Source organism: Peromyscus eremicus, chromosome 8a (assembly GCF_949786415.1).
Source record: "Peromyscus eremicus chromosome 8a, PerEre_H2_v1, whole genome shotgun sequence".
In the NCBI taxonomy this organism is placed as follows: domain Eukaryota; kingdom Metazoa; phylum Chordata; class Mammalia; order Rodentia; family Cricetidae; genus Peromyscus; species Peromyscus eremicus.
In genome coordinates, this window is record NC_081423.1 from 61,378,077 (window position 1) to 61,391,625 (window position 13,549).

Consider the following 13,549-nt stretch of genomic DNA (forward strand, 5'->3'; position numbering starts at 1 on the left):
GTTGTGAGCCACCATGTGGTTGCTGGGAATTGAACTCAGGACCTCTGGAAGAGCAGACAGTGCTCTTAACCTCTGAGCCATCTCTCCAACCCCAATCTCTTTCATTTTTTAAAGGCAGGGTTTCACTGTGCAGCCCTGGCTGTCCCAGAATTCGAGCTTTGTAGACCAGGCTAGCCTTGAACTCACAGAGATCTGGCTGTCTCTGCCTCCTGAGTGTTGGGATGAAAGGTGTACACCACCACTACCGCCTGGCTTAAAATTTTTCTCATATATACATATAATCTTTCCCAGGCATACATACAGAAGCATCACACAGGGAAGGAACAGCTTCTCATTTTCATCAACTGGCCTCTGGTTCATGTCAGAACTTTTAACATTATATTTATTTATATATATATATATACATATATATATATGTATATATATATATATATATATATATATATATATATATATATATATATAAAAATGTACCATGTGAGTGCCTGGTGCCCACAGAGGTCAGAAGAGGGAGTAGGAACCATAGAACCCCAGGTACAGGCAGTTGTGAGCCACCCTGTGGGTTCTCTGCAAAAGCAGCAGTGCTTCTAAGCACGCAGCCAGCTTTCTAGGCTCTCAAGTGAAAGCTCTTGAGTACCTGTAGTGAAATGGTTGGTGTGGCAAAGGCGTTTCTGTAGATCCAGTCAGCTTCTTCTTCTAGTTCATCATCTTCAGCTGCCTTGACAGGGATGGAGCGGAGCTGTAGTAGACAAGAGGGTGAGACATCTTTATTCTGTATCCTGCTTAGGAAAAACACACCACTTCTGGACAGAAGCGTGTGATCCTCCTCAGTATGTATTTCTAGTGTCACCTAACATGAAATGAGCATTTTCCAGATCTGTTAAGAATACCATCTCATGCCAGGTGGTGGTGCACGCCTTCAATCCCAGCACTCGGGAGGCAGAGGTAGGCGGATTTCTGTGAGTTTAAGGCCAGCCTGGTTACAGAGTGAGTTCCAGGACAGCCAGGGCTACAGAGAGAAACCCTGTCTCAAAACAACAACAAACAAACAAAAAACCCCCCAAAAATTTCAGGGCTAGGAAGTAGCTTAGTTGGTAGAGTGATTGCCTAGCATGCACAAAACCTAAGCATCACAAAACCTGGTATGATGGTGTATGCCTGTGATCCCAGCACTCAAGAGAAGACAGAGACCTGGGCGGTGGTGGCGCAAACCTTTCAGCACTTGGGAGGCAGAGGCAGGCAGAGTTCAAGGCCAGCCTGGTTTATAGACCAAGTTCCAGGACAGCTAGGGCACACAGAGAAACCCTGTCTCAGGACCCCTCTCCCCTGCCCCTGCCCCTAAAAGAGGGAGGCAAGAGGATCAGAAATTTAAGGTCATCCTTGGCTACATACTGAGTTTGAGGCCACTCTGGCCTACACGAGAACCTGTCTCAAAAACAAACAAAACAATAAAAATAACAAAACAAAAAGCAAGAATGCCATTTCGCTGTCAGTCTTGTAATCCTTGCTACTCAGGAGGCTGAGCTTTAAGACTTGCTTGGGCTACAGAGTCAGTTGAAGGCCAATCTAAGTTAGTGAGACTGTTCCAAAATAAAAAGAGTAAAGACAGGACCAAGGACATCATTCAACAGCAGCACTCTTACCTACCATATAGGGGCCCTCTGTTTAATTTTCAGTACCACCAGAATAAATAGATAAACAGACTCCCTGGACCTGAGTCAGATGGCTTTCAAAGTCCATGATGGAAACTACTCATTGTGGTTTCCTACCTGGAACCTCTCAGGCAAGTCAGTGGCTCGAATTTCATTGTCCTGGTCTGTCAGGTGACTGCTCTCCAGTTCACTTGGCTCATACATCTCAAAGATGCTCCTGCGGCTCACACGCTTCTTGGTAGTTTTCTTGGGGCGCACTCGGATTTCACCTTCAGCCTCGTCATCCTCATACTCATAGTCTTCCTCCAGTTCTTCATCATATTCATTGTATTTCTCAAATTCGTCATAGTCAAAGTCCACACCGAAGATCTCCTGAGCTTCTTGCAGGGCTCTATGTGTGAGAATAAGAGGCAGTGGGCTCAGGATTGAAAGGGAAGAGAAATACAGGCCCCGCCCAGATCCTTGGCAGGCCTCAGAGGACTAAAGGAGCAAAGAGAAAAGCCAGTTGGAAAATCACATTCAACATGGAATAAATAGGTGCCTGGAAGTTTCAAGGCAAACTATTATCAGAGGATAAAAAGCTTATCTTTGGCACCTGCCAGAGATAGGAGCCAAAATCATAGATAGATGGGTCCTTATTCTGCTTGGTAAACCATTTTCTACCAAGATGCTGTAACATTCCCTTAGAACAAAACCTTTCAAATTATTATGCTTTGATGCAAGTTAAAAAGTCATCTATAGATGAATACACTGGGCAGAAGAGGGATCCTGATCTCATGCCCATGTAGAATATATTATATTATATATACTTATTAGATAGTTTTTCTTGTATTAGTTACAAGCTTTTTTTAATTTTAGACAAAAAGAGAGGAAATGTGGTGGTATTGTGTTCCCCAAAATATTGTGTATCCTAATAAACTTATCTGTAGAATATATAATATATCTAATAATCTTTTTTTGTTGTTTTGTTTTTTTGTTTTTCGAGACAGGGTTTCTCTGTGCAGCCCTGGCTGTCCTCACACTCAGAGATCTGCCTGCCTCTGCCTCCTAAGTTCTGAGATTAAAGGTGTGTACCACCACATCTGGCTTTATCCTAATCTTTTGAGGACTTACATATTTGAGAGTACTCAGTGACTACAGGAGAAGTTGGAAATCACTGCCTAGTAGAGGTGACGTGAGCCACAGAACAAAAATGGATGAGAGTTAGGGATATCTTAATTTTGGCAGAAGTCTCTGGACTTGCTGATCACATGCCTATTCGATGTCTTTATCACCACATGGTAACAGGAGCACTTACGCATCCGTATATCCAGGAAGCTTTTTTCGCCACTTGGGTTTTTTTAGAGGCTGTCCATCATCATCCACAATGAAATCATCAATATCTAGGAGGAAGAAGGAACAAGTCAGTGCTCAGTCAGTGGGTATTTCTGGTTCCTGCCAGGGAGAGTTAGGGAGGTACTAGAAGGACTTCCTTATTAAGGAACAGGAAATCTCAACATCCACCCAATGTTGGCTTTCCTGTCCAGCATCTGTCACGTACCTGACTCTTCATCATCTTCCTCCTCTTCCTCTGGAGGAGCCATGGGGGCTTCTACAGCCTCCTGTCCTTCCTCCCCTTCTTCATCCTGGAAGATTTCCCCTGCAATAGCCTCCTTTTCATGTTCCTCTTTGCCATATTCCTCTTCATCATCATCTTCATCATCAGACATTTTTTTGACACGTCGGTATTTTTGCTAATGTTGAGAAAAATATGCTTTATTAGGATGGGGTATATGGGTGTCTAATATAAGGAAGCCTGATATCCAGGCTCACTTCTATATTCCAACCACAATTACTTTTATCAAGTGAGATGGGAAAGATGTTTGTCCAGCCTCGAGGCCCATCTTGCAAACTGACAGATCTTTTTCTAATAGACTTCAGATCTGGGCCCCATAGCATTATGCTGCCGGGCACCCTTCTCTTCTCTGATGACCCCACACTATACGGGAAGAAAGATCCAGAAATAACTTACTCCTCGTTTGACTTTCACACCCAAATTCTCCTCAATGAGGTCAAAGTCATCATCTTCCAGGCGGTCATCAAAAGATGCTAAAGAGAACAAAGTGTACGCATGATGAGAGGGAGCTCTTCTCCACTGCAGCTTCCACCCCAGCCCCAGCTGACATGGGGACATGCGACTCACGGCGTTTTCTCTTGTTGCTAACATCATCTTCTGAATCACCAGAGTCGCTGCCCTCATCTTCTTCCCCCTCTTCATCATCGTCATCATTGATAAAGCCTTTCAGGTTGCCTTGCTCATCTTGATCATCTAGATTCTCCTCTTCCTCCTCCTCATCTGAAAACACATATGTCTGAGGCATGGAGATTGGGGATGGAGGGGGGTGGGGCAGACTACCCTCTTAACTTCAATTATCCATCTGCCCTGAACCCAGGGACTAGGTGGCATGTTAATTTTCTGCCCCATGAATTGGCACGAGGCAGGACTTGGAGCAGCAGCATCTACAAAGGAAGACTTCTTTCCCACATTTACCATGTCTTTAGGAAAGATGATCTTCCCAATTACCTTGCCTCCTCAAATCATTAGAAGCTTTACAGTTACCAGTAACCTATTTTCCTCAAAGTACAAACTCAGCAGCTAAGTCTTTCTTTTATTCTTTTGCTAACAGTTATACCTCCCCTTCCCCCTTTAAAGTTATTTCAGAATTCTACTCTCTTGATGACCCTAAAGGTTAGAAAATGGGGTACATGAACATTCATAGGGCTAAAAGTGGAAGCATTACAGATTTATTTATCAGTTTACTGTCTGTCCTACACACTAATGTAAACTTGAACTGGCATAAGAATATCTGCACCTTATTTTGCCTTGCTCGTTTTCTAAGTACTGTGCCTGGGATACAGCAGAGTGGTGTACTATGCATTTCTAAGAATGACTGAACGTTCTCAAGCTGGTACCTCATGTGTGAGAACTTCTGTGCTCAGCCTGAGCCTTTCATCAGCAAGAATCCAACTATCCAAAGCTTAGGAATAGTGGGGAGAAGCTTGAGGCCGGGGCCTCCTCACCATCATCCTCCTCTTCCACAAACTTCTTGGTGACTCTAGGTACCACCTCGCCGTCATCATTGTATTCTTCCTCTGACTCTTCGGCCTCACTTTCCACAAAATCAGACATTGCTGCTGCTTCTCACAGCCTCCTTGAAGACTACATAAGGAAAGGAAGTGGGTGTGGGGTAGTGAACAAAAATAACACACATGAGCCAGGTGTGGTGTTGCACACCTTAAATCTCAGCACTCAGGAGGCAGAGGCAGGCAGAGCTTTGTGAGTTTGAGGCCAGCCTGGTCTATACAGTGAGTTCCAGGACAGCCAGAGCTACATAGTAAGACCCTGTCTCATAACAAACAAACAAACAAAAGATACATGATCTTAAACAGGGCTCTTAAACCTCTCCACAAAATCCTTGTAGCTATCTACCATGGCTCTGCCCACTCTATCATTTTTTCTTAGTAAGAATCAGGAGGCTCAGCTTGGGAGTGTAGCTCAATGGTAAGGGCTCACCTAGCATGCAAGAGGCCCGAGTTTGATTCCCGAAACCAGAAAGCAATCTGAAGGCTCCAAATCTCCCATTCGTCCTAGGGTTGCTCCTCTTGTGTGTATTTTAAGAAATGGCAATCAGACAAGACTTACATCAGAATTTTTTCTCTTTCTCACTGTTTTATTGAGAAAGGGTTTCACCCTGTAGCCCAGGTTGGCCTTGAATTCACAGCAATCCTCCTGTGTCTGCCCCTCCAGTGCTGGGATTACAGGAACTAACCAGCACATCTGGTTTTATTATTTCTCTTAACCCAGGTGTTTTACTTACTTCACAGTATCCAGGCAGAACTGGGCAGCTGAAGAAAGCAACCAGCTCAGGGATCATTATACAGGAGACTGATGGGAGAGTGAGATGATATGACTTGTTCTCAACAAGTTTGAGAAACAGTAATTGCCCAGACTTCACACAAGGTGCTTTCATACATACTCTAGCAGAGTTAAAAGAAAAATCCCTGCCATGCACGGTAGCACAGGGTTTTAATCCTAGGATGCAGAGGCAAGAGGTGGATCTCTGGGAAACTGAGGCCAGTCTAGTCTAAATAGTGAAATTCCAGGTAAGCCAGGGATACACAGTAAGACCCTGTCCCCAAAAAAGGTGGGGGGAGACTAGAGGGATGGATCCGTGGTTAAGAGCATTGGCTGCTCTTCTAGAGGACTCAGGTTCCATTCCCAACATCCACATAGTTGCTCACAACCATCTGTGACTCCAGTAGTAGGGGATCCAATATCCTCTTCCAAACTTCTTGGGCACCAGGCATATACATGGTACACAGACATACATGCAAGCAAAACATCCATACATATAAAATAAAAACAATAAAATTACTTAAAAAAAAAAAAAAAAGAAAAATCCCTTTCAGTAGATTAAACAACCATTATGTGAACTTATACCTAGTTGTATGATGCTGGTTTGAAGAATTAGGCTGAAAAAGAGCCTCTTTAGAAACATCAGAACCATGGTGAATCCATATTTATCATTTACCTCCTGGTTTCATTTCTGTTGCTGTGATAAAACAATGACCAAAAGCAGTCTAGAGGCCGGGCGGTGGTGGCGCACGCCTTTAATCCCAGCACTCGGGAGGCAGAGCCAGGCGGATCTCTGTGAGTTCGAGGCCAGCCTGGGCTACCAAGTGAGTTCCAGGAAAAGGCGCAAAGCTACACAGAGAAACCCTGTCTCGAAAAACCAAAAAAAAAAAAAAAAAAAAAAAAAAAAAAAAAAAAAAAAAAAAAAAGCAGTCTAGAGGAGGAAAGAGTTTATTCATCTTACAATTCCAGGTCATAATCCATCACTGAGGGAAGTAAAGGCAGGAACTTGAAGGCAGGCTTACAGGGTATTCCATACAGCATCACCTCTGACCAAGGTACTCACTTCACAGGCAAGACACAGTAGGAGCCACGAAGAATGCTGCTTCTTAGCTTGCTTACATGTTGGCTTGCTTACACTCAGCTAGCTTTCTTATGTGGTCCAGGACCACTTGCCTAGTGATGGTACTGCCCATCGTGGGCTGGGCCCTCCTACATTCATTAACAATCAGGACAACCCTGCAGACTGGGTACCCACAGTCCAATCTGATCTAGGCAATTCCCCAGCTGAGGTTCACTCCTCTCAGATGACTCTAAGCTGTGTCAAGTTGACAGTTAAAGTTAACCAGGGCATCTCCCTTGGGGAGATCTCCCTTGGGGGGGGGGGGATCTCTCAAAGTCTTCCATGGCCTACAGAAAAAATGGAAAGCCTGGTGAACTTAAGAGCAAGATCAAATTCTGATCTCATTACCTAACACTTAGATCACCAGGAGAATGGCAACACAAGTACCCCAAGCCTGCTGAACTGAGTTTGAACTCTGGAACCATGCTTGCAGGAGAGATTCGATTCCTCAAAGTTCTCTGACCTCAAATGCACACACAAACCACACACGATAATAATTATGAAGATGACGATGAACGTTGGTGAGACGGCTCAGTGGGTAAAAACGCACTTTGCTGTGCAAAACCTGGGGACCTTAGTTTATCCCTGGAACCCACGTAAAGATGGAGAAAACCGACTCCACAAGAGTTGTCCTCGGTCATCTCTCCCTACCCCACAGTAACACCTAAAGAAGAATCACCAGGCGGTGGTAGTGCACACCTTTAATCCCAGCACTCAAGAGGCAGAGATGGATCTCTGAGTTCAGGCCAGCCTGATCCACAAAGCAAGTTTCAGGACAGCCAGGGCTACACAGAGAAGCCATATCTCAAAAACCAAAGTCTACTGTTTCTTCTTTGTTTTAGGGAGACTGACTCAATATGGCCAGAGTGGCCTAAAATTTGCCATGTATAACCAAGGAACCTGAACTATAGATTCTCCTCTATTTACCTCCTAAGTACTGAAATTACAGGTGTGTACCATCATAACAAGAAAGAACGTAGTTTCAAATAAATGTTAACTGGGTTTCTTAAAAAAAAAAAAAATAGATTCTGTTTTGGGGCTAAAGAGATGGCTCATCAGTTAAGAGCACTGGCTTCTCTCCCAGATGACTCAGGTTCAATTCCCAGCACCCAGCACCGACATTGCAGCTTACAACTGCAGTTCCAGGGGATCTGACAACCTCACACAGACATATGCAAGCAAAACACCAAAGCACATGAAACAAATAAATAATTCTTAAAATTTTTTCAAGTGTTATTAGTGTTTTTCCTGGGTGCATGTGTGTACCACATACATGTAATGCCCAAGGAGGCCAAAGGAGGGCCTATCTAACTTGAGCAACAAATGCTTTCATCCAAAGAGCTCTCTCTCCAGCCCTGTCAGCTGGGCTTCAGTTTGAGTTCTGGGTCTCATTTTACTTAGCATCTATAATTCTATACCAACCAATAACTTCACCTTCTACGTCCCTGCTTTCTAACATAGCTAAAGGCTGGCAGGAGAACTCAAAAAACCATACCTGAGCCTTGAGTAGGACATTAAAAAATAACACACAGAGGCAGAGGATGTGGCTCAGCAGGTAGATTGCTTGCCTGGTATACATGAAGTCCTGGGTTCAATCTCTAGCACTGCAAAACCAGTTGTGAACAGCAGAGGCTTCTAATTCTAGTTTTCAGGAAGTGGCAGGAGGAGAATCAGAAGTAAAAGGTCACATGGGCTTGGGAGCTAGTTTACTTGGTAAAGTGTTTGCCATGTGAGCCTGAGGACTTGAGCTGATCCCTAGGAACCATGAGGAGAAGCTGGGCACGATGGCACCGACTGGTAATTTCTAGCACGGGGAAGAGGGGGAGCGCAACAGGTGGGTCTGTAGGGCTCACTACCCTAGCCTACTTGATAAGCATCAGGCTATAGAGGGCACTCAAAAGATAAGATGGACAACCCCAGAAGAAGGTACTTGAATTTATCTGTGCATCTGCATAGTATGCTTACACACTCCATACACATGAACAAAGGATAAGTTTAAGGTTACTCTTGGGCGACATTGTGAATTGAAAGACAGCCTGAGCTACCTGAGATCCTCTTGGAAAACAAAAACACAAACAAAAGGCCCTAAAACCCATGCACCAAACAAGTCAAGTACTAATCCCAAAATTCTAGCTCAGAACCTTGAAGCTGGCTGCTCATAAACTCAGCAACACCCCTCAACTTACCTGTACTATCTACGTACCCCTTTCCCACACTATAGATTAGAAGTTTCTGGAAGACAGAGACTGTACCCAGTTGAAGCACTAATAAAAACTATGACAACAAATGACCATACAAGAGGCATTGTAAGGCCTTCTGTGGTTCTATAGCAGAAAAGCTATATTCCTCTAGGTGCTCCCCAAATTACAGTTGCTTAGTGTCTGTTACATAAATGTGGTGGCTACAGTTCTCCTGAAAGTCACCTGAACTGGTATCAACCAATACCATACCCAATTAAGATGAACTGCGTTAAAAGCTTTACAACAAATTAGAGCAGCTGGAAGGGGGGTATTGCAATTGGAGAGCATCAGCATGCAGGAACCATCCCTTCTATCCCCAGCACCAAATAAACTGAGCATGCTGGCTTAAGCCTGTATCTCAGGCGCTTCAGAAGCAGAGGAAAAGCAGAAGTTCAAGGTCATCCTCCAATACATAGTGAGTTTGAGGCTAGCCTAGGCTACATGAGACCCTGTCTCAAAAAAACAAAAACAAAACAAAGCAACAACAAGAAAACCCAAGTAGAGATTTGGGGTTCAGATGGGAAAGAAATCACAGGCTGAGGTTTCAGTTCTCTTCTTTTTTATAAACTCGTAGGTGCCTGCCATGTGAACCGTGTGAAAACTGAAAGCTGGAGGCCTGAAGAAAAGCAGGACTATCTGTTGTCAAGTAGAGGGAGAGATGTGAAGACAAATAAACCATTCTAATTACTAAGATTCCTATTTTAATTTTTTTAATAAAAATATTAGTTATGTTAAAAGGTAATGGATGGGCTGGAGAGATGGCTCAGAGGTTAAGGGCACTGGCTGTGCTTCCAGAGGCCCTGAGTTCAATTCCTAGTAACCACATGGTGGCTTGAGACCATCTATAATAAGATCTGTGCCTTCTTCTGGCATGCAGGCACACATGTAGACAGAAAACTGTATACATAATAAATAAACCTTAAAAAAAAGATTCATTATTTTAAAAAAAAGGTAATGCATTTACTACTTTAAAATGAACTATAGTTTTAAGAAATGAATAAAGCAATCACCAGATGAGAAATAAAAAACTATCAATCAAACACCAATATATAGGCAAAACCCATATAGATCTCCCCTGGGTACTTAAAAATACATAAATATATATATATATATATATATATTTATTTATTTATTTATTTATTTATTTTTGTGTGTGGTATGCGCTGTGTGTGGTGGGTGTGTGTAGTAGACTCTCTTCCATCTTTACATGGGTTTTCAGGAATTAGTTCAGGTTGCCAGGCTTGTGCAGCAAGTGCTTATACCCACGGAACCATCTCGCTGGCCCTACCCCTTGGTAGGTTTACTGTTCACCTATCAAATGCCAGACAGTCAGTAAATATCCTATTAATCTCTACTTGTTCTGTAAGTTATAAAACATTAAAATATTTCTTTATCCATTTAAAACAGAGGGAAATAAAAATCAAAAAGAGAAGAAATACACTCGGAGGTGAAGTGTCTTGTTCAAAGTCATCAACAGTTAAGGCTTGTCTGATTTCAACATCATATTGGTCATGCTGTATCAGTAATTCTCAGAGTGTGGTCCAGGGATCACCTCTCCTGTGTTGTAGTATTTTCCAGAGGTCATATGACATGTAATAGCACAACACACTGCAGAAAAACTTATGAGAATCCAGCTGTGTTCTGTAGGTAGACATTACATTGTCAAAAACAGAGATTTACTTTATTTTTAGTGTATGGGTCTTTAGCTTCTATGTACACATGTACCATGTGCATACAGTGCCTGAGGAGGCCAGAAGAGGGCATCAGAAGCCCTGGAACTGAAGTTAGGGATGCCTGTGAGCCACCATTTGGGTGTTGGGAACTGAACCAGGGTTACAAGAGCAACAAGTCCTCTTAACCACTGATCTAATCTCTCTAGCCCCTTGACAACTACTGTAAGGATTCTGCAGAGCTGTGACATGGGAAGTCTTTGAATTAGGTGGATGCTCCTCTCCCCCTTTCCCAAGATCTGTATCCTTAAGTTCTTTTAGCTTGAGTAACACCAAATGAGTGTCTTAAAAACTCTGCCAATTAAATTTGGAGCTCTAGGCTGGATGTGGTGTCTCTTGCTAAGCCCAGTACTTAGAAGGTAGAGGCAGGGGGAATCTCTGTGAGCTGGAGGACAGCCTGGTTTATATACAGAGTTCCAGGCCAGGGCTATACAATAAGACCACATCTAATGAGAAAGAAAAACAACCTGGACAGAGGCAAGACAGAGTTAGAACCCCACTTCTATACTTGGTGTTTTGAGGCAGGGTCTTACTGTAGGCTGTGTGACCTGAAACTTAACTCTTAAGGACTCACAACAATCTCCCTAAGCTCAGCTTCCTGAGTGTTGTGATTAAAATAATGAGCAATCACGCCTGCTAATTTTAATTTTAACATTGCTCCCCCTAAGCCTTGAACTGAGACATTAAAAATAGATTTGGATACACCAGTCTCCGACACAGTTTGCTTTAATTAGGTCATCATGAATTCAGTCTTTTAAGGGATCAACATCTTCAAGTTAAATGCTAGCTCTTACAGATTAGATGTCCCTGGTCTATTTACAGAGAGAAATAGACAGCCTACCTGAGAGAACAGCTTCTTCTTTGGTCCAGGGAGACAGCAGGTGTTCCGGTTACAATCAGCTTAGGAAGACAGCTGTATCCCTTCCCTCCCCGCTCCCAGCCTAGGTTAATGATAAAGCACACTCTGCTATCGATGTGAAATGTTCCTAATCTAGCTCAGACAAGACTTCCAGTTAAAAGAGATGTGCCAGAAGCAATCACGACTTTCCACAGCGAGATTTGAAGAGTGCTGCGTCAGCGCTGCAGGCTGAGGATGCCGAGCAGCACTGACTCCAGGATAAAGAACATATCACTTGTAGATATTATTAATAGATGGCTTAATTCGATGAGCTGATTGTAGAGGTTTTTTTGTTTTGTTTTTTTGGAGACAGGGTTTCTCTGTTGTAGCCCTGACTGTCCTGGAGTGCTGAGATTAAAGGCCTGCGCCACTGCCGCCCAACCTTGACTGTAGTTTTGATTTTTGCATTTAGTACTCACACTCCTCAAATTTCCCCACATTCAAGACTGTAGTTAAATCTGCATCTGGAATAGGCCTGGAAGAGGATAGAGGTGGAGGGGCATGCAGAAACACAGTGCAGTGTAAGATGTGGCTCAGGGGGAGGGTGGTGGTTACCATGACATTCACCGGAAGAGGAATAGAGCTGGGATCAGACGGCCACAAGGGAGGCCATTGGCAGTCCCTCCTTTCTAACAAGAACTTGTAGGAGGCAATTAAGAGGAGACCCGGCTGAAGAGACCTTCTGTTAACTCCTTTTGCTCTGAAGCTTCAACTAACATTTAGATTCTGTTTGTTTGTTTTAGGGTCAAGCTCTGTTCTGGATCTCGGTAGGTAAAACTGAATAAAATATGCTTCCTCCCTGGTAGGATTCATAATTTTCATAAATTACATTATGGCAAAATGTGCATGAGGGTGGGGTATATCTCAGTGGTGGACAGAACATTTGCATATCATGCACAAGGCTCTTGGTTAATTCTCTGAAACCAGAAAAGTAAAATGAAACAATATCCTGTAATTAGTGAACAATATGGTGACAGAAGTCATGGACTACTTCAGAAAGGGGAAGCTGAGGGGATTCTGAGTGAGGAGGTAGGAACATAGTCTGGGCTGGGAGGTGGCGCATGCCTTTAATCCCAGCACTCGGGAGGTAGAGCCAGGCGGATCTCTGTGAGTTCAAGGCCAGTCTAGTCTGCAGAGTGAGCTCCAGGACAGGCACCAAAACTACACAGAGAAACCTTTGTCTCAAAAAACCAAAAAGTGATATTATGGGCTGGAGAAATTGCTCAGAGGTTAGGAGCACTCGCTGCTCTTCCAGAGGACCTGGGTTCAATTCCCAGCACCCATATGGCAGCTCACAACTGTCTGTAACTCCAGTTCCAGGGCATCTGACACCCTCACACCAATGCACATAAAATAAAGTTAAATAAATAAAAAACAATAAAATAAAAAAAAATTAAGATGTTTAAAATATAGGCTGGGGCCTGGTGAGACGGTTCGGCAGGCAAAATTGCTTACCATGTAAGCCCATGACCTGAACTAGATCCCAAAACCCATGGAAGGTGGAAGAAAAAAACTGACTTCCCAAAGCTCTCAGACTTCCACATACAGCAGGCATGCTCACACCCACACCCACACAACAATTAACACACACATTATCATTCATTCTTTCTCTCTAATAAATTAAATAAGATCTTTGAGATCTTATTTTAAATTTAAGATCTTATTTAAAAATATAGGCAGCTGGGAGATTGTGGCAGTAGTGAGACTCTTTCCAAAAAATAAATAAACAAATTTTTAAAATGCCCAAAGAATGGGGAGTAAAGTGTAGGAACTGACTGCTTCAGGAGGGGTTGGAGAAGCCGCTGGAGAGGAACCTTCTGTGTAGCATGAACTGTGGCAGCAACAGAGAAGGTTTGGCCAGGGAGGGTAAGAGGGCTTCATGTGAAGACACATAGCATCTATACAGGGTAAGTTAAATGCTTCAAAGACTGTAGGGGAATTTGAGTGGAAACAGGAAACTGGGGAACTGTGGTATAGGCCAGGCTAAAGATGATGGTGGCCTACAATACAGAGC

The 13,549-nt window shown here is 43.3% G+C and overlaps 1 protein-coding gene across 1 annotated transcript in view; it reads right to left on the bottom strand.

The window, feature by feature from the left end:
• The window catches only part of Supt6h (SPT6 homolog, histone chaperone and transcription elongation factor), a 30,207-nt gene that overhangs the window by 12,719 nt on the left and 3,939 nt on the right, over positions 1 to 13,549 (bottom strand). The window contains exons 2-8 of the mRNA XM_059270677.1: positions 4,713 to 4,851; positions 3,835 to 3,987; positions 3,664 to 3,740; positions 3,193 to 3,385; positions 2,950 to 3,034; positions 1,770 to 2,043; positions 638 to 739 (exon numbers count right to left, since the gene is read on the bottom strand). Coding sequence (XP_059126660.1) covers positions 638 to 739; positions 1,770 to 2,043; positions 2,950 to 3,034; positions 3,193 to 3,385; positions 3,664 to 3,740; positions 3,835 to 3,987; positions 4,713 to 4,821 — 993 coding nt within the window. The 5' untranslated portion in view covers positions 4,822 to 4,851. The remainder of the gene's footprint in view (positions 1 to 637; positions 740 to 1,769; positions 2,044 to 2,949; positions 3,035 to 3,192; positions 3,386 to 3,663; positions 3,741 to 3,834; positions 3,988 to 4,712; positions 4,852 to 13,549) is intronic.